At 37.8% G+C, this 23973-nt stretch overlaps 1 protein-coding gene across 2 annotated transcripts in view; it reads left to right on the top strand.

Moving 5' to 3' along the window:
* Nucleotides 1-23973, top strand: part of RASGRP3 (RAS guanyl releasing protein 3) — an 80482-nt gene that overhangs the window by 39938 nt on the left and 16571 nt on the right. For both annotated transcript variants that reach the window (XM_072140836.1, XM_072140835.1), the window contains exons 2-10: nucleotides 3109-3238; nucleotides 7029-7134; nucleotides 10858-10920; nucleotides 12232-12363; nucleotides 13760-13907; nucleotides 16004-16177; nucleotides 18210-18326; nucleotides 19108-19383; nucleotides 20810-20887. In XM_072140836.1, the coding sequence (XP_071996937.1) occupies nucleotides 3169-3238; nucleotides 7029-7134; nucleotides 10858-10920; nucleotides 12232-12363; nucleotides 13760-13907; nucleotides 16004-16177; nucleotides 18210-18326; nucleotides 19108-19383; nucleotides 20810-20887 (1164 nt within the window). In that variant the 5' untranslated portion in view covers nucleotides 3109-3168. The remainder of the gene's footprint in view (nucleotides 1-3108; nucleotides 3239-7028; nucleotides 7135-10857; nucleotides 10921-12231; nucleotides 12364-13759; nucleotides 13908-16003; nucleotides 16178-18209; nucleotides 18327-19107; nucleotides 19384-20809; nucleotides 20888-23973) is intronic.

The following is a 23973-nucleotide window of genomic DNA, read 5'->3' as shown; positions in this document are numbered from 1 at the left end:
TACACACACTATTTGCTTGTTGCATGTTTATGTTTTAATGTGTATCTCTTTGAAGAAGGTTTTTTAACTCAGATTTTTGTGATGGATTTCATGATATATTTTTTTTGTTAATAAGGATGAGATTTTTTGGAATGAACAGTTGAGTATATGATGATATTGTTTTGCTCTGATGGAGGTTTGTATAGGTATTGTAATATGCAATACTATTTTCTACTATTAATGTACAAGCACTTAATGGGCTGGGAAAGGATGTATGGAAATGTAGACGAGGAATGAGGAACTGAAAGTTCGAGAACAGTATGGTTTAACCTTGGGAATTTCAGATTTCAAAATCCACTGACCAAAGTCGACTTCAAGAATGTTTTTTGGAAAAGTTTCACAACAGAAACCTTTTCTTATATGCGTGTGTACTATAATTAGAGTCTTGTCATATGGTTGGAAAAGACAAAATTAAGACTTGAAACATAGAATTTGCAAGATATTATGATTTATTATATGCTTCTGTAGACGTCAGTAGTGCAGGGGGTATGATAAAAATATGTGTCTTTCATTGTATTCCATGATATTTTCATTCAAAATTACAGTCTGGCAGGTCTCCAGCAGGTGGTGTTTGCAAGAAATATGGAGGGAGAGGCTGATGTATTGGTTCTCCCTGGAGCAATCCTTAATATCTGCAGTATATGTCCCTGGATGATGGATGAGGGAGCCCTTGATGGTGATACAGCGTAGCAGGGACCAGACGGAGGCAACGTTGTGCAAAAATAACTTACAGTTCTTTATTAGAACCAACAGCAGCAACGGGCCAAATGATTCTGTACAGAGGCAGATTACTGGAGAGTGGTCATGGAGAGGAACCTCAGGAGTTTGATCACCAGCCTGGATGCAGGGGCAGGCTGGGATGTAGCTGTGTCCAATGCTGGAAGCTGCTGCTTTGAAAGGTGAAACATCATTGGATGACATTAGTAAAACAGGTTAACCCTTGCCTATCCAGGCAGTATATACCGCTGCATATTACCTCTTGGTGTACTGAATGGTACAAGAGGCTTATTCGCAACCACTCCTCTGCCATGCGAATTGGCCGGGATGCTGCACCTCCAACAGACTGAAACCTGGGCATGTTGAGGGTCTAAGGCACACAGATTACTTTGTTGCCTACTTTAACCTCTTCTATGTCATCTAACAAAATCATACAAAAGCCCAAAATCGCACAATGACCTTGGTTATGCAATATAATTGATTTGTGGCATTATATGATTTGGGGCAGGTAGTAATATAAAGGTGAGTCTATACCAGAGAATGGGCTAATAAGCAGTATGTACACTAAGTGGCAGAACAGATTATATTGGTATACATCCATGAACAACGGGGCTAGTTCCAGAGACAGATGTCCATAAAGGCAATATTTGTAAGTATAATGTACATATTTGTCCTCCACTTTACTTTTTTACGACTTTAAATTTACTTTTGATCTGTGTACAAAAGTATATACTAGTATTTCTGGGAATGTCATATCACGTGTAGTGTTCTTACATCACATTCACACCTGATAATGAATACCAAAGAAAGTTTTACCATTCAAATTGTTCACATTGTATGGAATGACAGAGAGACAATTTCAGATGTTACTGCTAGCAAAAGGCAAAAATAATGAGGATAAGTGCTCCATCCAACAAAACTGATTTCTGTAGGTCAGAAAAGGCTGTTTTAGTACAATAGGCTAAACATTAATAATGTTTTAATGATTTTTTATACTTTGACTAATTTGAACTAACTTTGTGTGAATTAGTCTTTCTTTAAGCTTTTATACTGAACAAAGAAGGCTATGAAATTGTTGGCTAAAAGACTACAAAGCAAATTATGTTCTTCAAATTATTATGAACATTTTTCTCCATTTATTTATGGTAATTATATGATAATTTGTAGTAAGGATAGTAATCTATCTGGGTCAGAAATGTGCTGCAGAAAAGTCTACAACTAAAAATGAGTTCTATTTATGTAACCTGCATTGTTTTAGGAAAAGACACATACATTTCTACAAACCCTATTCTGAAGTTCCTGCAATAAATCTTCTGCATTTAATGAGGTTCCTTACTTTTAACATATGTGAGAGTACTTTTCAAAAAATGTAATACAAAGAAATCAATATGTGCTTAAGAGTGGTGTATTATACTGTATAGTGCTTTATAAAACTTCTAATAAAAAAAATCACATCTTTGAGGGAACCTGTCATCAGGAGCATTTTTTCTGGCACCCCCATGTCCCCATAGAGAATAGTGTGCACGTTGTCAAAGTGTTTTTATAATAAAACTGGCTTTTTCCGATAAAAAGAAATGTGAGGAGTGGTTTCACTCCCCACCCTCTGGAAACTGCTCCATCATGCATTTATTTAAAATGGGAGGGATATGGGCTTTATTAAAATTTAAAATAGATTCATGACAGAGCAGTTTTCCAAGGGTGGTGGAACAGCTTGTTACTGGCCACTCCCATGGAACTAGGGTCACTGCTCTGCATAAAGAAACTTAAAATTTCATCTAACTTTTATTTTTTCTCAGAAAAAGACAGTTTTATAATAAAAATACTTTGGCAATGTGCACATTATTCTCTATTGGGACATGAGGGAGCCAGAAAAAGGGTATTCTGATAACAGGTTCCCTTTAGTATGATATGCCGGAAAAATGTTATGTTCCATGTTTTTCAAAGTGATGTATTATTTAAATGCTGGATAAAATATGTATCATTTTTCACATCATGTACAGGCAGTCTCCGGGTTACATACAAGATAGGGTCTGTAGGTTTGTTCTTAAGTTGAATTTGTATGCAAGTCGGAACTGTATATTTTATCATTGTAATCTCAGCCAGAACTTTTTTGGTCTCTGTGACAATTGGATTTTAAAAATGTTGGGTTGTCATAAGAACCAGGATTAACACTAAAGCTTCATTACAGACACCTGTGATAACTGTTACAGCTGATCATTGTAGCCTAGGACTAAAGCACAATGAATTACCAATATCCAGTGGTCCGTTTGTAACTAGGGGTTGTATGTAAGTCAAGTGTTCTTAAGTTGGGGACCGCCTGTATTACAAATATTTGTTTTCATATTTCTACAGGATTTTTGCATTAAGGAGATATGGTATTCTGGAACAGTACGAATCATATATGACTAAACAATGGGATCCAGTACATTTCGGAAGGCGGCTTCGCTGGATGAACTTCTGTATACTTGCATCGAGATGTTTGGTATGTCTGCTACAGTTCTATCTATAGCAGCTCTGAGCAAATGCCAAAGACACAATGTTAATATTGAAACAAACTAATCAAACTTGAAAATATTGTGTTGTAATAGCATAAACCTAACTTAAAATAATATAAAGATACAATATTTAACATGTTATTTTTAACCGGTTCGCGACCGCCCGCCGTGTATTCACGGCGGCGGTCGCGTTCCGATGCATGGAGAGCGCTCGCGGGCCGAGCCCTCTCCATAGCCGGTAAGTCTCTGCTGCATATTGCAGCAAAGGCTTACCGGTAACACCCGCAATCGGTGCCGGCACCGATCGTGGGTGTTTTCTTGCAGAACGCCGCCGGCAAAGCTGCCGGTGGCTTCAAACAGATGGCGGCGCATGGGCGCCGCCATCTTTCCGAGGATCGCCGCTCCCCGTGACGTCATCGGGGAGCGGCGATCCGTTGCCATGGTAGCTTCGGGTCTCACGAAGATCCGAAGCTACTTCGGGTTAACCCATTCATTACAATGTGCTATCAGCACATTGTAATGTATGAGGAGTAAAATCCCCATATACTGCCATACTGTAGTATGGCAGTATGTGGTAGGATCGATCAGACAACCTAGGGTTAAAGTACCCTAGGGAGTCTGAAAAATAGTTTAAAAAAAAGTTAAAAAAAAAAAATTATAATAAAAAAACCTAAAAATTCAAATCACCCCCCTTTCCCTAGAACTGACATAAATATAAATAAACAGTAAAAATCATAATCACATTAGGTATCGCCGCGTCCGAAAATGCCCGATCTATCAAAATATAATAACGCTTTTTCACTGCGTTTAACCCCGTAACGGAAAATCGCGTCCAAAGTCAAAACTGGCACTTTTTTGCCATTTAAAAAAAAATTAAAAATTCTATAAAAAGTGATCAAAAGGTCGTACAGTCCTAAAAATAATATCATTGAAAACATCATCAAAAGTCGCAAAAGATGACACCACCCTCAACTCCATACACCAAAGTATGAAAAAGTTATAAGCACAAGAAGACGGCAAAATAAAAAAAAAATTTTTGTTCATGAGGTTTTAATTTTTGTAAATGTATGAAAACATTATAAAACCTATACAAATTTGGTATCCCTGTAATCGTACTGACCCAAAGAATAAATTAGATGTGTCATTTGTGGCGTGAAGTGAAAGCCGTAATATCCAAGCCCACAAGAATACGACACAAATGCGTTTTTTCACCATTTTCACTGCATTTGGAATTTTTTCCTTGCTTCCCAGTATATGGCATGGAATATTTAATACCATCACTATGAAGTGCAATTTGTTACGCAAAAAACTAGCCATCACATAGCTTTTTACGTGTAAAAATAAAAAAGTTATAGATTTTTGAAGGTGGGGAGTGAAAAATGGAAATGAAAAAACGGGAAAGGGCCCGGTCCTTAACCGGTTAATATAGAAAAGCTAATAAACAGGATATTCCTATCATATATCTCATATAAAAGATAAGCATATCCAATCAGATGGACTATCTTTAAGATAGCCTAAGGATTGTGGTGCTGGATTTTTATCCGCAGCTTGCATTTCAAACTGTGTATCTAACAGTCTGTATCTCAGAACCACAAGCCTAGTTCCCTCTAAAAGATGAGATTCATATCTTTAAAGGGAATCTGCCACCACGATGAAGGACTGTATGCACAGGTGTTAATGGAGCCTGGAGCCTCTTAGGCTAATTTCCATACAGTCCTTCATCCTGGTGGTAGATGTCCTTTAAGTTTGTGTTCACATAGATTGTTAGCTCTTGTAAGCTCTAGTTCCATATAAAGTCATGTCATGTTTTATTTTATTTGTATATGTCCACATGATATGAATGGAATATGAAGATTGAATATGATGGTGCTATATAAATAAAGATTATGATTATTATTATGTTGTTTTATCAATATGTTGTAAGGACATGTCAGGTGAATTTCCTATGCTTATACAGTGAGATATGTCGTGTTGCCCAGTGACTCTCCTATCTTCTGAATATTGGGGTAGGAATGACCAATAGTAGCAGCCGGTGATTGGCTGCTGCCAATGTACTGGGTTTTTCCCAAGTGATGTCACCGGATTGAGGAGGCTAGCGGTTAAATGGGGTAAAATCTGTTGACATACTACACATATTGGGGAAAGTTTTTAATTCACTTGTCCACATAAAATTAAAAAGTTCGACTCTATGCTGCAGAAAAATATCTTCTGTCATATAAGCAAAGCAATTTTTATCAACAAAAAATTATTCAATAATATAATAGTAATATATTTTTTTCTGGGATCCTAATCACTTTTTTAAGCAGGAACATATTGTGCATCACGACTTCACAGGTTGCCTGACCCTTGGACTAGCTCTGATGTCCACATATGCTAGCCATGACCAGAAAGTAATAGCAAAGCTCATGAAGACATGCAGATAACATGTATAAGGAATATGCAGATACATTTTCCAGTTTTCAAGTATGCTTTTCATGCTCTGCCCAAAAAAGTGGATGGGCTACAAGATGGACCATGGTGGGGATGCCCTAGCCAGCCAAATTTACTATAATCTGCACCATAAAACTTCTGTAGCTGCAGGTTGGACCTGTCATAGTTTTTAGTCCAGCTAACAAGTGCTACGCCAGGATTTTTATGAGGCCAGCACCTTGTATGTCCATGTTTCAAAAAGACCTGTGACATGATAATAACCAGTAAGAAAAGACACCCAAATTCAGGTAACACTGATTCTGAGTTACTGCTCCTGGGCAGTACAGTGTATAATGACTAGAAGCTGAGCACTGTGCTGTTATAGTACAGTACAAAGAGTGCTAACTACTATCTTGCTGATAAGTACTAGTTCATTGAACAACAGTATAGGGGCTCTACTATGTTAATGTTTAAAACAGGCCCTTCTCTAGTGCCCTATACAGTACACAGTGTACCAGGAAAATAAAATGTTAGGTATCCAAAGGAGCAACTCATTCTGGCACAGGTACAGAGCAGTATTGAACAAGTAATACTACACTGTATTGTAGCGAGCCAGTACTAAAAGGTCAATTAAAGTAATACACCAGTACAGGCGATCCCCTACTTCAGGTCACCCGACAGTTAAAGACGGACCCCTCTGCCCTCCTTGACCTTTGGTGAAGCCCTATGGATGCTTTACTATAGTCCCAGACTGCAATGATCAGCTGTAAGATGTCTGTAATTAAGCTTTATTGATAATCCTTGGTCCCATTACAGCAAAACATTTTGAAACTTAAATTTTTTGTCTGGAACTGAAATTGTAAAACATACAATTTCTACTTACATACAAATTCAACTTAAGAACAAGCCTATGGAACCTATCTTGAACGTAACCCAAGGGCCTGTATTGTAATAGTGGCATTTTGCCATTGAAATGCCGGAGAGAAGTGACTAGACATTCTTGTCTATAAACCCCCAGTGTTAGTGCCAGGCTTTTTGGGCTTGTTCTAACATAACTCAGTGAATCAGTTCTTTTAAATTTCGGCTTGTGTATTACGAAAGGTAAGCAGCATGCAATGAACCTGTGAATACAGAATCTACAATTAGTTTATTTTGGAAAGTGTGCTTCACACCTAATCATCTTAAGACAAGCGTTAAGTCGTGTCTGCGACAGATCTATTTTTGTAGGTGAGGAAATCTATTTTCTTCTTTGCTGCCCTTTATCTGCAATGAATAATTAAATGCAGACTAAAGTGTACAGATACAATAGGCATCAAGAACCACATTGTGCAGATGATTTTCTTTATTTGCTTTTGTTTATTTTCACAGATGAGAAAGGAGATCTGAATGACAACAACTTACTGCCGAGAATGGTGTTGTTAATGCATCGTTGGTACCTGTCATCTACTGAACTTGCTGGAAAACTTCTGTCCATATATCCTTTATTTACAGCAAGAAAAACTGCAATAATTTCATATGTACAATATGGTATAACCAGTTTAACAGCCAAAGTTATGATTGATGAGCATCTACTGAATCTTCACAAACCATGTGTATCCCCAGCCTTCTGTAGTGTTTGTCACTGGCCTTCTATAGTGTTTGTCCCCAGTTTTGTATAATATCTTCCCATCCTCATACAATGTATGTCCCTGGCTTGTATGATGCGTGTGCTAGTCCGTATATAGTGTAAATTACTTGTCTTTTTTATAGCGTATGTCTCTGGCTTTAAAAAATATATATCCTTGGTCCTTATGTAGTGTGTGCTTTTTATAACGTGCATCCCCAGCTTTCTATAGTGTGTATTCCCATCCTTCTGTAGTGTACATCCCCAGCTTCATATAGTGTGTATTTCCATCCTTCTGTAGTGTACATCCCCAGCTTTATATAGTGTGCCTCCATAGCTTTATATAGTGTGCATTCCCATCCTTCTGTAGTGTACATCCCCAGCTTTATATAGTGTGCCTCCATAGCTTTATATAGTGTGTATTCCCATCCTTCTGTAGTGTACATCCCCAGCTTTATATAGTGTGCCTCCATAGCTTTATATAGTGTGCATTCCCATCCTTCTGTAGTGTACATCCCCAGCTTTATATAGTGTGCCTCCATAGCTTTATATAGTGTGTATTCCCATCCTTCTGTAGTGTACATCCCCAGCTTTATATAGTGTGCCTCCATAGCTTTATATAGTGTGTATTCCCATCCTTCTGTTGTGTACATCCCCAGCTTCATATAGTGTGTATTCCCATCCTTCTGTAGTGTACATCCCCAACTTCATGTAGTGTGTATTCCCATCCTTCTGTAGTGTACATCCACAGCTTTATATAGTGTGTATTCCCATCCTTCTGTAGTGTACATCCCCAGCTTTATATAGTGTGTATTCCCATCCTTCTGTAGTGTACATCCCCAGCTTCATATAGTGTGTATTCCCATCCTTCTGTAGTGTACATCCCCAGCTTTATATAGTGTGTATTCCCATCCTTCTGTAGTGTACATCCACAGCTTTATATAGTGTGCGTCCATAGCTTTATATAGTGTGCATTCCCATCCTTCTGTTCTGCACATCCCCAGCTTCATATAGTGTGTATTCCCATCCTTCTGTAGTGTACATCCACAGCTTTATATAGTGTGTATTCTCATCCTTCTGTAGTGTACATCCCAGCTTCATATAGTGTGTATTCCCATCCTTCTGTAGTGTACATCCACAGCTTTATATAGTGTGCATTCCCATCCTTCTGTAGTGTACATCCACAGCTTTATATAGTGTGCATTCCCATCCTTCTGTAGTGTACATCCACAGCTTTATATAGTGTGCATTCCCATCCTTCTGTAGTGTACATCCACAGCTTTATATAGTGTGCATTCCCATCCTTCTGTAGTGTACATCCACAGCTTTATATAGTGTGTATTCCCATCCTTCTGTAGTGTACATCCACAGCTTTATATAGTGTGCGTCCATAGCTTTATATAGTGTGTATTCTCATCCTTCTGTAGTGTGCATCCCCAGCTTCATATAGTGTGTATTCTCATCCTTCTGTAGTGTACATCCCCAGCTTCATATAGTGTGTATTCCCATCCTTCTGTAGTGTACATCCACAGCTTTATATAGTGTGTATTCTCATCCTTCTGTAGTGTACATCCCAGCTTCATATAGTGTGTATTCCCATCCTTCTGTAGTGTACATCCACAGCTTTATATAGTGTGCATTCCCATCCTTCTGTAGTGTACATCCACAGCTTTATATAGTGTGTATTCTCATCCTTCTGTAGTGTACATCCCAGCTTCATATAGTGTGTATTCCCATCCTTCTGTAGTGTACATCCACAGCTTTATATAGTGTGCATTCCCATCCTTCTGTAGTGTACATCCACAGCTTTATATAGTGTGTATTCCCATCCTTCTGTAGTGTACATCCACAGCTTTATATAGTGTGCGTCCATAGCTTTATATAGTGTGTATTCTCATCCTTCTGTAGTGTACATCCCCAGCTTCATATAGTGTGCCTCCATAGCTTTATATAGTGTGTATTCCCATCCTTCTGTTGTGTACATCCCCAGCTTCATATAGTGTGTATTCCCATCCTTCTGTAGTGTACATCCCCAACTTCATGTAGTGTGTATTCCCATCCTTCTGTAGTGTACATCCACAGCTTTATATAGTGTGTATTCCCATCCTTCTGTAGTGTACATCCCCAGCTTTATATAGTGTGTATTCCCATCCTTCTGTAGTGTACATCCCCAGCTTCATATAGTGTGTATTCCCATCCTTCTGTAGTGTACATCCCCAGCTTTATATAGTGTGTATTCCCATCCTTCTGTAGTGTACATCCACAGCTTTATATAGTGTGCATTCCCATCCTTCTGTTCTGCACATCCCCAGCTTCATATAGTGTGTATTCCCATCCTTCTGTAGTGTACATCCACAGCTTTATATAGTGTGTATTCTCATCCTTCTGTAGTGTACATCCCAGCTTCATATAGTGTGTATTCCCATCCTTCTGTAGTGTACATCCACAGCTTTATATAGTGTGCATTCCCATCCTTCTGTAGTGTACATCCACAGCTTTATATAGTGTGCGTCCATAGCTTTATATAGTGTGTATTCTCATCCTTCTGTAGTGTACATCCCCAGCTTCATATAGTGTGTATTCTCATCCTTCTGTAGTGTACATCCCCAGCTTCATATAGTGTGTATTCCCATCCTTCTGTAGTGTACATCCACAGCTTTATATAGTGTGTATTCTCATCCTTCTGTAGTGTACATCCCAGCTTCATATAGTGTGTATTCCCATCCTTCTGTAGTGTACATCCACAGCTTTATATAGTGTGCATTCCCATCCTTCTGTAGTGTACATCCACAGCTTTATATAGTGTGTATTCTCATCCTTCTGTAGTGTACATCCCAGCTTCATATAGTGTGTATTCCCATCCTTCTGTAGTGTACATCCACAGCTTTATATAGTGTGCATTCCCATCCTTCTGTAGTGTACATCCACAGCTTTATATAGTGTGTATTCCCATCCTTCTGTAGTGTACATCCACAGCTTTATATAGTGTGCGTCCATAGCTTTATATAGTGTGTATTCTCATCCTTCTGTAGTGTACATCCCCAGCTTCATATAGTGTGTATTCTCATCCTTCTGTAGTGTACATCCCCAGCTTCATATAGTGTGTATTCCCATCCTTCTGTAGTGTACATCCACAGCTTTATATAGTGTGCCTCCATAGCTTTTTATAGTGTTCATTCCCATCCTTCTGTAGTGTACATCCCCAGCTTCATATAGTGTGTATTCCCATCCTTCTGTAGTATACATCCACAGCTTTATATAGTGTGCGTCCATAGCTTTTTATAGTGTGTATTCTCATCCTTCTGTATTGTACATCCCCAGCTTCATATATTGTGCGTCCATAGCTTTATACAGTATAGTGTGTTCCCAATCTTCTATAACATGCATCCCCAGCTTTATATATTGTGTCTTTCCAGACTTATATAGCGTCTTCCCTTGGTCTAAAGATTTCTTTCATGATCTACAGGACTTTTTTACCCCAGTCTTCATAGAGTAGCCAAAAAAAATTGATTTGTGGGTATTACGGTATATGGAAACATTTTGTCGGTCAAATTTTTTCAACCAATGTCATATAATTTTCTTTAATATATGCACTTATCGAAATGCCAGCGGTGAGAATTGTGATGAGTTGCGTTTAAAAACCTGTCACTTTATGAGGTACTGTTGTTAAGATACAATCTGTATTACAATTGTTATCCACCCACAACAACATGAATCAGTCGAAACATTTGTCTAGAGAGTGAAAGAATATTTGCCTTTTTTAAAGAAATCCACAAAACACTTGCGTACTGTGCAGAGCTCAGTTATCTCTTTCTCAACAGGGACCTGGGAAATTAGTTGATACAATGGATATGCCTGTGTTAACTTTTAGGGGTAGGTTCCATCGAGCTACAATTCCTTTTAAATCCATTCAGGGGGTATGTAACTTGTTTAGGTCAGAAAGTATTTTAGGCTGCTATTTGTACATATACAGTGTAACAGGAAGATACTCTATTGGACTATAAGAGATACTTTTATCCCGTAGGTGTCACAGGATATAGTGACAGAGGCATCTTTAGGGTTGCTTAGAAATGTTGTCTCTCCGATCACTCCTTCTTCCCAGTGTCCATATGAGGGGAGGCAAGGTTTTGGTATAGCAAACGGGAGGCTGGTTAATATTGCTTTTTGTGGGCATGGAAGTGGCTGAAACCTGGCCATAAAGTCAGATTGGCATGCATGTGCAGTATCTACAGTATATTGTGTAAGCGATGGAGTTGGTCTGAATGGTGAACTATTCTTGTCAGAAACCTGTGGAGACGTGTAATACTCATTGAAAAGGATCGGTACGTCAAGCAATATACTGTGTTGGATTCACAAAGAATTTATAAAGGATTGTTGGAGCTCTGGTCAGAGTAATTTCTCTCTTTCTTTTGTTTAAATTGTGGGACTATTTGTAGACCAAGTGTGCAACACATTAAGATTGTCATATCTACAGTATACTATTAAGTGGTTTTACCACAAAACCTATAGCTAGGACACGGTGCTTAGCTAAATCTCTCATGTAATGAACCATGCGTCTATGCCCACTGGACATGATCAGAGTCGGCTTAGAGTCTCTTACAATAAATAAGAAAGTTTTATTTACTGATATCACTGATAACAACCAATCGTTTTTTAAATGAAGAGAATAAGACATACAAGGTGTAACAGAATGTATTCTAATGATCCATTTCACATTCAATAAACAAGTTTTCTATCAAACTGGAAAATTCAACTAGTATTTTATAAAAAGTTTCAATCTAAAGCAATACTTGATTCCACCATTATAAATATATGTTTTAAATCTGGATCTAGAAACCTTATTGTCATTTTAAATACATTTAGGAGGAATGTTTGATCGATGGGTTGCTAGTCAATTAAGATGTTAATATCAAAGAGGGCTCCTTTTATGAGGACAAAAAGTCATGTTGACCCATTTGTCTGTTGCAGATACTGGATTCTGGAATTTCCTGCAGAGTTTAATTTGGATTTGGGATTGATACAGATGACAGAGGAATTCAGAGAACTGGCAAGCCAACTGGGTTATGAAGAACAAATTAATCTTATAGACATATCCAGCATGTGAGTCTTTCATCTATTTTATGCAGAAACAGTTTTTTGTCAATAATGCGCAAAGTCATATGAATTAAAGAAGCATTCCTTTTTCTCCAAGTTGCACCCATTCCCCTTCAATATACTTTGAGTTACGCTCCTGATCTTAATTTGAACAGTGTGGTGTAATGTGTGTGACCTCATTCTGTAATGCAGGACTGAAGGATCATGGGATTGTTTGCAATGCAAAGAAAAGAAAAAAATATATAAAACAAGATGCTGAATTGCAGGGATATGTTTATGAATGTCCTTTAGAGCTCTTAGTAACTTATTTAGGAACATGTTACAATATTTACCAAGAATATAGAAAACATAAATCAAATAAAATAAAATACAAAATGAAATACACATACAAAACAGAAAACAACACCAACCACCATAGCTCTAGACAAGAACATAGCCCCCTCACAAGACTTTATAAATATAATACTACTACTAATGTTACTGCTAATAATATTAATAAGTTTACATAGCACCATCATATTACCAATAAAAAAAATATTACTTTTTAGTCAGTTTACCTTGAACAAAAAAGAAAATTTAACAATCCCGAAGTACAATGGGGTGCTGCCTTATGTCCGATTGTATTGACTTTGTAATGTTTCTTTTTTGATATATTTATGCATGTTTGGAAATGGGAGGATTTCGTAGCATGAAGAAGGTACAAATCCCCCATAAAACAAGCTTTATCAGTATCTCCCCTTTATCTGGGGATTTCACTTTTACCATGCTAAGTTTCGCCATGTATTGCAAAGTGAGTTTTTTGTGGGATAGTGCACACAATAAACACTTCCTGTAAGCATTGTTTTATTTTAAGAAACCTGTAGTCGGAAACTGGTGATCTAACTTCTAAAACCAGATGTCAAGTGTACAATTCATGTTACAGCTGACCTTGTATTGTTTGTGGATACATTTATACAAAGTACTGCAGATATCGGATCAGACTCAAATCTGAGCTTTTACCAGCTTGGGAGAAGCTAAAACAAATAGTTTGAATACTTCATTAGGATTAAAAAAAAAACATAAAAATACAGTTGTTCACAAGTTTTCCATGTTGTATACTGGATGCAGACTTGTAATGTATTTTATGTAACAATGCATTTTTATGCTTCCATCTCTTCATTACACAATAATAATTGTTCAAGACATCTATTAGCCAACTATAATTAATTAGAGATGTAATTGACTATACAAACAACTAGATACAGGTCTGTTTTATGTCGATTACGTATTGTTAATATAAAGAGTAAGGTGATCAGATCAGAGCGATGCAGGGAACTGGAGGCACCACAACAAGATCATTGTTAATTGTTCATTGACTTCAGCATTTTGTGGTGACAGTCTGTGTTGTCACTCTTGTTTTCAGCCCATCTTATGACTGGATGCGGAGAGTCACACAGAGGAAAAAAACATCAAAGAAGGGGAAGGTTTGCCTTCTGTTCGACCATCTGGAGCCTGTGGAGCTGGCGGAGCACCTAACATTTCTTGAATATAAAGCATTCAGAAGGATATCTGTAAGAATACATGCTATCTTATTCATTTTCTATGATGTTTACATTAACAAAAAAGTTGTTTATGTATTATTTCCTACAAATAGAAGATCTTAACCCCTTAACGCTCTGCGCCGTAGCTCTACGGCGCAGAGGTATAAGGGAAGTATGAAGAGGGCTCACGGGCTGAGTCCTCTTCATACAGAGGTGGGGGTTTTTGCATTTTGCACAAAACCCCCACCGCTAATAACCGCGGTCGGTGCTTGCACCGATCGCGGCTATTAACCCTCTAAACGCCGCCCGCAAAGTCGCGGGCGGCGTTTAAAAGACGGCGGCGCGCGGGCGCCGCCATCTTTTTTTCGATCGCCACGCCCCCGAACGTCATCGGGGGGCGGCGATCGGTTACCATGGTAGCCTCGGGTCTTCTCTTGACACGAGGCTACATGGTTTATGCAGGTTCGTTACAATGAGCCAGTGGCTCATTGTAATGTAAGACCTGCAAAAACGCCATATATTGCAATACTGTAGTATTGCAGTATATGGTAGGAGCGATCTGATCATCTAGGGTTATTGTACCCTAGATGGTCTAAAAAATAGTGAAAAAAAAAAGAAAAAAAAAAGTTTAAAAAATAAAAAAAATTAATAAAATATTAAAAGTTCAAATCACCCCCCTTTCCCTAGAACGGATATAAAACATAATAAACAGTAAAAATCACAGACATATTAGGTATCGCCGCGTCCCAAAATGCCCGATCTATCAAAATATAAAAACGGTTACGGCCGGCGGTGACCTCCGAGGCGGGAAATGGCGCCCAAATGTCCGAAATGCGACTTTTACACCTTTTTACATAACATAAAAAATGAAATAAAAAATGATCAAAATGTCGCACAGACCTCAAAATGGTAGCAATGAAAACGTCGCCTCATTTTGCAAAAAATGACCCCTCACACATTTCCGTGCGCCAAAGTATGAAAAAGTTATTAGCGTCAGAAGATGGCAAAATTTTTTTTTTCTTTTTTGTACACATTCGTTTAATTTTTGAAAATGTATTAAAACACAATAAAACCTATATAAATTTGGTATCACCGCGATCGCACCGAACCAAAGAATAAAGTAGGCGTGTTATTTGGAGCGAAGAGTGAAAGTCGTAAAAACTGAGCCCACAAGAACATGACGCACGTGCGGTTTTTTTTCAATTTTTCCACATTTGGAATTTTTTTTCAGCTTCGCAGTACACGGCATGTTAAAATAAATAACATTACGGGAAAGTAAAATTTGTTACGCACAAAATAAGCCCTCACACAGGTCTGTACACGTAAAAATGAAAAAGTTATGGATTTTTGAAGTTGGAGAGCGAGAAATGAGCCGGAAAACCCTCCGTCCTTAAGGGGTTAAACTCCTTATTTACAAAGAGGGAAAGTTAAGGAACCAAACATGTACAACTACTATAGCTGTTGGCAGTTTACAATATGGAGCCCATCTGTTCACACAATCCATACTGTTTGCTCTGTTTTGAATTTAATATTATTTAGAATGAAAAACTGCATTTTAATTGACATCAAGGGGTAATTCACTTACGTTCTTGAGACTGGTTTAGGCTGCCATATTCACTTGCATACCACTCTTTTTGGTAAAGTATCTAATAATGATAGTTGTTTTAAAACCATGGTTTGTAAGTAAAAACATAAGGGTGCGTACAAGCTCGACATTGCCTGGTTTTGTGTCTTTTTCAAAAATATTAAATAGCAATTTACAGGCAGTCCCCAGGTTACGTACATGATAGGTTTTTCTGAAGTTGAATTTGTATGTAAGTCGAAACTGTATATTTTAGTTCCAGACAGAATTTTTTTTTTTGTCCCTGTGACAATTAGAGTATCAAAATTTTTTTCTGCATTAGGACTAAGGATTATCAATAAAACTTCATTATAGACACCATACAGCTGATCATTGCAGTCTGGGACTATAGTAAAGCATTCAGAGAGCTTCACCAGAGGTCAAAGTGGGCAGAGGGGTCCGTCTTTAACTAGGGAGTAAGTCGGGTGTCCTTAAGAAGGGGACCGTCTGTAATTCAATTTACTAATGAACTAATGGGTGAATATATTCTTTTGTTGTCATCCAGTTTACAGATTACCAAAGCTATGTAATTCATGGAAGTTTAGTTGATAACCCAACCCTGGAAAGGTCTATAGCGCTATTTAATGGAATTTCAAAGTGGGTTCAGCTTATGGTTCTCAGTAAGCCAACCCCCCAGCAGAGAGCAGAAGTAATTACAAAGTACATCAACGTGGCAGAGGTAAGATTTATTTGTGACATGTGGATTTGAAGACACACCTTATTACCAACATTTTTATCCTATTGATGATGGGATCATGGAAATGAATAGGTTAGAGAACGAGCCCTTATGCATGAAGACAATATACATGTTTAGACATTGGGGGGGATTTAACATGTCTTGTTTGCCAGAATTTTGTTGGACAAGTCATGTAAAAAGGCAAATTGCAGGTATTTTTAACGCTCTCTGCCCTGGGGGCCATTTTTTTCCTAAAATGTGCCTGAAGGGATGGGAAATCGAGTGGGTGGGAGCGTGGATGCCCTAGCCCACCATATTTACTATAGTCTCTGCCAGAAACCTGTCAGAGACTATAGCTGAAATTATTGCCAGGTCAGACCAGTTTGCTTTTCGGCCGTCATTCTCAGTGCTGGACTTGCTAAAAGGCTGCAGCCTCTTAGGAATTCCAATGTACAGTATTTCATCAGGGGAACTGACGGTTCACTAAACAACAGTCTAAATACATTCCCATCTCTGTGTAATCCAGCATACATTGCCATTAGCAGAATGATAGTCTAATGCTGTGTTTTGATAGGAAACTGATCCATTCAATCTTCTATCTTTAAAAAAAGAAACCCAGCCACCATTTACATTGTGCTTCTGATTGCAGAAAGCGAATGCCAGTTGATCTTTTGGTGTGAACATTTTTTGCCATTGCTATGCATAAAGAATTAAGGGGTTCATTCTTGGAGTAACTTTCAACAACTTTCAAATAAATAAAACATATTCAATTCATTGACACTACTCATTGACTCTTTTATGACACTACTCATTGACTATTTTTATTTTAAAAAATATAATAAAAAAACAACTGATGTCCTCTCAAACTTAAAACATTAACATCTGAAACATTAAAAAGTCATGAAAGAGTTCAAGAGATTTTGGTTACATAATATTAATAGCTAATTCTTAGTTTCAATATTAGACCAAGAGTTGGAGATCCTACTCTTGGCAAGCCCACTGATAACTTGTTTGAGCAGTGGCACTAATCCAGCAGTAACAAAGGTCAATTTTCCTAAATCCCTTGGACATAACAGTAGTGCTGGGATTCATCATTTGTCTTATTCATCCTATTCCATAAATCTTTAATGCTGTTACAACCCCCCACTCAAGGCCGTCGGTTCCTGGGGGAACCCACATAAGGCTGTTCATAAGGCATCAATGGGGAGATGGGGGTTATATCTAATGAATCCATAGGGGGTGAGTAGAACATAACATAATATAATATAAATAGTATATAAAATAACATAAGGGGCATGTATATAAAATAACCACGCGGTAGGGGGGGTCTGTTTGGTATAATAAACTAGGGAACAGTTTATCTTACCAAGCTCTGGCAAGCTCTTTGTAGCGCTGCATAATCGGTGTGTGCCATATAAATTATTTATATTAACTTATTGTTAATTATTATTAGGGATCAGGAAACGTCGTTTTAGATTCAGAATTTTTAATGCCGCCACGTGAGTTAACTGCAAAGGGGTCCATCGAGGCTTTGTTGCCCGGGGGCCTACTAAAATCTGGAGCTGACCCTGCACCCACTGAAAGCTGTTTGAACCACAACAATCTATTAACTAGTGATAAGGGTTGGGCTTAACACTATAATTGGGTTTTATAGTTAAAAACCACTGCTAAGACATATAAAGCGATCATATAGATCCATACAACTAAGGATCAACTGAGAGTTGTGGAACCGAGCAGCTGATCGGCAGGGGTAATAGGCCGTTTTGATAATGATATCAGATATAATAAAAGGCTAATAATACTGGAACATTGCAAAACACCTTTATAAATTAAAATTATTTTTTTAAGGATCAGTAAAGTAATAAGAATGAAACTCTTAAATAAAATGTTCCCATCTTCTAATGTTTTTATTTTCTCTTCTTGATAACAGATTTATGCAAGTACAGTGCTAAAATAGCATAAAAACCTCTCCCAATTTAGATATTTTGCAGAGAGATTTTGGAAATGATTTAACTGTTTATTCCTTTCACTACAGAAATTACTGGAGCTTCAGAACTTCAACACACTGATGTCTGTGGTTGGTGGACTAAGCCATAGTTCTATATCTCGCCTTAAGGATACGCATGCACATCTCAGTTCTGATGTAACAAAGGTATATAAAATGCATTTTATTCTCCTATAACAGAGGTGTCATAGTGATGGTGTACGGTTGAATACTCAAAAATATTAATTTTCCTATTTTATGGAAATCTAAGTGCTCAGTGCTCATTTTACAAATGGCAGCACATGGGGAACCAAGATCTATAATTTAGGGTCTTTAAGAGATCCCGTATAAGGCCTTAAAGGGAACCTGTCAGGCCAATTTGGGACACTAAACAACCCACAGGTCATTATGAACTGGAGGTTTTGTTTCCCAAATCACCTCCACCTCATAGGGGTGCATTAAAAAAAAAAAACTTTTATACTTACTTTCATTCCAAGTTCCCTGTGCCTGTGTCTAATAAAGCTGGCGTGGTACACCCTGGCTTCACTGTGCAAGCACCGTAGTTACCGAGATAGTGTCCCGGCTTCACTTCCCCCAACACAAGAGGATACGCCAGTGCTACATCACATTCCATATGAGACTCACTTCTAGGTAAGTACAAATGTTGGTTTTTTTTTTTACTTAGACCACACAAACGTAATATAATGGTTGATTTGGGACCCTAAACCACAGGTCCCATTCGACTTGACATGTCCCTAATTCTCAATAAATATAAACCATTATAACTGGAATTACAGGACGCTTCTTTCAGACCACTGAATTGCATTGGTCTCCTCAAAGATGAAGGTATATTATATGATGAAACTCAATAGTCACTAGATTGCTTTATGCTCAGTTAAATTGTGAACAACCTCTTTATCAATGACACATTTTCTGACTTCCCTCGCAGGTGTGGGATGAAATGACTGAGCTGGTCTCGTCTAATGGAAACTACTGTAATTATCGGAAAGCCTTTGCAGAGTGTGAAGGATTCAAGATCCCCATTCTAGGTGTTCACTTAAAAGACTTGATAGCAGTGCATGTTATTTTCCCTGATTGGATAGATGATAATAAAGTAAATACAGTAAAAATGCAACAGCTATATGTCACCCTCAATGAACTGGTTTCACTGCAGAGTGCTTCACATCACCTAGAAACCAGTATGGATTTAATTAACCTCTTAACGGTATGTATTTAATCTAGAATTATTACATTTAGTTGATTTAGCTGTTTGTTACAATACAAGACAAAACAGAACTTGAATACAGTTGCCATGTTTTTATCATACTTCAAGGGACAGATTAAGGCTGCGTGCACACAACCAAGTGTTAACCAGGTCCGAAATCTGAATGTAGCCCACAGCAGGGTGTAGAAGATGGCTGAATGCTTATCACCCCTACCATCTTCATTGAAAGCTAAATGGTCACGGCTTGGACGAGACATTGTGCACTCACCGCACCGTGACCGGGTGACATAGACATCAATGGAGACTGTGATCTTGCGCAAATTTTGTGGCCAGATCACGGCCTACAATAAGGTTGTGTGCATGAGGCCTTAAAGTCTAATTAAAGGACATCTACCACCAGGATCAAGGAATGTAAACCAAGCCCACTTACATGCTAGTGTGTGACCCCTCTTAGCCCCTTTTAGCTTCCTATGCCATGTTTTTTTTACAAAATAAGGCGTTTAAAATTATGCAAATTAGCCTGAGGGACTTCAGGCTCCATAGATGTTAATGGAGCCCAGACCTCCTCAGGCTCATGTGCATCATTTTAAAAGCCTTTAATGAAGCTTAAAGAAGAGCAGATCCTGCTAGAGGGGGCATAGATCAGTATGTCAGTGTGCTTGGTTTACAATCCTTGATCCCGTTGATAGATGTCCTTTACACCATTGTAGCATTGTAATTTTGAATTGAATTACATTTTATTTATTAATTAATTGTGCAAATGATAATAATACACTTCGGAATATTCTTCATTAATGGGAAAATAGTTTCTCTGTGCTTTTTATCTGTCTCTTCTTTCTCCTGCAGTGAGCAATTTACCTGAATTCCCATGGATAGCATACAGATAAGGAAAGGAGACTAAAGATTAACTCTTACCATGCAGAGTTTAATCATTAGACACTTTATCAGCTTCCTTTATCTCTCAGTTCTCAATGGAATACAGGACAGAAAGCTGATTTACACAAACTGCTTAAATTTTCACAAAGAATTGGGTACAAAAAGGACAAGGGAACATAACTCTTTTAATAAAGTATAGAACATAGGCAGAATTTATTGAGGTTTTTATTGTGGAGCGGGTACCAAACACCCCCCTCCCCCACCCCCCAGGTGCAGGTCCAGCCGCACAGTCAGGCGCCAGATATACTAACAGGCTAGGGCCTGTTACCAACGGGGTTAACAACAAGCTCTGGTGCACAATGCATCAGCACTTGGCTAAACCTCTCCAAAGTTTACTATAATCATCTGCACAATTGATCTGTCATTTATGTTAAAATTATGGTTACCCAAAAAACATCCATTTTTGTATTTATTAACGGTCTCAATTGAAAAAATGTCAAATACTGAATAAGATGCATACTGCAACATCTAATTCACTTTTTTTTTTTAGTTATCACTTGACTTATACCACACTGAAGATGATATCTATAAACTTTCATTGGTGCTCGAGCCTCGTAATCCAAAATCGGTAGGAAACTTTATGCAGAATATTGACATATACTTCATTTTGCACAGTTGCATAAGGCGATGAATGAACATAACATTCTAGAAGGCCAATAATGTTCAGAAGATGTGTAATAGAGACAAACAAAGCTGTAAATTTAGTTATACATTAATCCATTGTCAGATTTACTATCCACAAATAGCAAAAAATAAAAAAGCAGGAACTAGCCAACATGCCATTCACTTCAATTGCTTCAATGTCAACTTGCCATATTTGCATGTTTACACACTAATCGTTGCACACTTGGTTCAAAAATAGTCCAAAAACTGCATAGGTTCATATGTCTTTTATCTTCAATACTGAAACAAACCTCATCAAATCTTTCTAATATACAACCATTTTCTATTATGATAAAAAAAACTACAGTAACAGAAAACATTATTTTACACGGTCTGTCCTGATCAAAATACCACACTCTATTAATATTGATGAGCGGGTTTGTCGAAATTTGGATTCTGGGCCATGACTTGACCCTTAACACCAACACTATTGAAGTCAATGGGGAACTGAATTTTAACACCCAAAAATGGCTATGATATGGGATAAGTAAGGAGAAAAGGACTGAAAATGGGTTTAATAACAGGGCTGTTGCACTGATCAAAATCAGCAAGGGAAAATACTTAAATTAATAACACAACATAAAAAAATAAACAAAAACATTTATAGAAATAAATTAACCCTTTAAGGACGCAGGGATTTTTCGCTCATTTCTCGCTCTCCAACTTAAAAAATCCATAACTTTTTCATTTTTACGTGTACAGACCTGTGTGAGGGCTTATTTTGTGCGTAACAAATTTTACTTTCCCTTAATGTTATTTATTTTAACATTGCGTGTACTGCGAAGCCTAAAAAAAATTCCAAATGTGGAAAAATTGGAAAAAAACCTGCACGTGCGTCACTTTCTTGTGGGCTCAGTTTTTACGACTTTGAGTGTGCGCTCCAAATAACATCTCAGCTTTATTCTTTGGTTCGGTGTGATCGCGGTGATACCAAATTTATATAGGTTTTATTGTGTTTTAATACATTTTCAAAAATTAAACAAATGTGTACAAAAAAGAAAAAAAAATTGCCATCTTCTGAAGCTAATAACTTTTTCATACTTTGGTGCACAGATCTGTGTGAGGTGTAATTTTTGCAAAATGAACCGACGTTTGCATTGCAACCATTTTGAAGTCTGTGCGACATTTTGATAATATTTTATTCCATTTTTTATGTGATGTAAAAAGGTGTAAAAGTCACATTTCGGACATTTGGGCGCCATTTCCCGTCTCGGAGGTCACCGCCAGCCGTAACCGTTTTTATATTTTGATAGATCGGGCATTTTGGGACGCGGCGATACCTAATGCGTCTGTGGTTTTTACTGTTTATTATGTTTTATATCAGTTCTAGAGAAAGGGGGGTGATTTAAATTTTTAATATTTTATTAATTTGAGATCTTTCCTACCATTTACTGCAATACTTCTGTATTGCAATATATGGCATTTTTGCAGTTCATTCATTACAATGAGCCAGAATCTGCAGAAGCCATTAAGCCTCGGGTCAAACGAAGACCCGAGGCTACCATGGCAACTGATCGCTGCCCCCCGATGACGTTCGGGGGCTCCGCGATTGGAATAAAGATGGCGCGCCGCCATCTTTTAAATGCCGCTGGCGACTTTGCCGGCGGCAATGAAAGGGTTAATAGCCGCGATCGGTGCAAGCACCTACCGCGGTTATTAGCGGTGGGGGTTTGCTGCAATATGCAACAACCCCCACCTTTGTATGAAGTGGACTCTCTTCATACATTCCCTACCTGTACGGCGCAGAGCGTTAAGGGGTTAATGCTGTTAATACCTTTGAGGTTAAAGATGCTCTTGGTGTTTAGACCCAGTTATTCTCACAGCATTAAAAGAAGCAATGGGAAAACAGCAAACTCTTCCTCTCACTGCTATTTTAAAAAAAGAAGCAGTGAATATCGACTTAGCAATTTAGGAATGTATGAATGGAGCAAACTTTAGCACTGCTAAAAACAGATGCAGTGAATATGAACCCTGCAATTAATGTACATACTGATGCAGCAAGAGTGCTGCTATTTCTCTAATTGATGATGATGCACAAAGGTTATTTCAGACATCTTCACACTGCCCTGAAAAGGGCAATTATTTGATCTTTCCCTCACAGCCTTCTCTCTCTATTTCTGCCCTGATAAGGGCAACTGTAAAGTGATTTATGGTATATTCTTTCCCTTGCTGTCCCTGCAGCTTCACTCTCTCCTTGTCTGTCCTCTGTCTGTAATGGCACCAGGACTTCCACACCAGTGTCACATGTCTTGCCTGGGCAATCGCAGCAATGGCTGTGCTCGCTATGGGACTGGTCAATTGACTGCTTGGCTTGATGTTTTTTCCCAAAGCCACAGCTGAAGCCCATGCACACTGCTGTTCTGATTCATGTTTGGCATGGACCTGAATTTTGGGGTTTGGGTTTTCTCAACACTATCTATTAACAATATATGCATAATATTGCATATGAAAGAGGGTTTTCCACAGAAAGTCAGCATGTGTTAGCAGTCCTAAAATGCGATTTATATATGCAACAATTATTTGTGTATGTTGTTAGTAGCAGCAGGACTGTAAAAAATTATTTATATTCAAGAATTGTAAATTCTCAACTGTATTGAGGTAATGCCCTTGCACTTCGATTCTCTGCAATTAACTGCTGCAGAGCTGCCCCTTCCACTATAAATCCACTTGTCAAGGTCCTTCTGCTGCATTAAATAAATGATCAAAACCTTTAAGAAAAAAGTACTACTATTTACAATATTGTATTTGGTGGCTAATATTCAGTAAATAACCAGCAGAGATAAATGCTACTACTAACTAAATATTGTTTAAAGAAAATAAATTATGAAATAAATATTTATACATTTGCATAAAATTACAATATGCAGTAATTATCTTAATTAGTATAAGAATCATATTTTAAAAAGAGACATTTGTATTTAAAGGAAATCTATCACAAGTTTTGCTCTTATTTTCAACGACAGCCATCCAGCATCTTAAAATGTAGGAATG

This window comes from Engystomops pustulosus, chromosome 3, assembly GCF_040894005.1.
Source record: "Engystomops pustulosus chromosome 3, aEngPut4.maternal, whole genome shotgun sequence".
Classification (NCBI taxonomy): Eukaryota; Metazoa; Chordata; class Amphibia; order Anura; family Leptodactylidae; genus Engystomops; species Engystomops pustulosus.
Note: the sequence above shows the minus strand (reverse complement) of the source record. Positions and strands in the feature narration are given on the sequence as shown.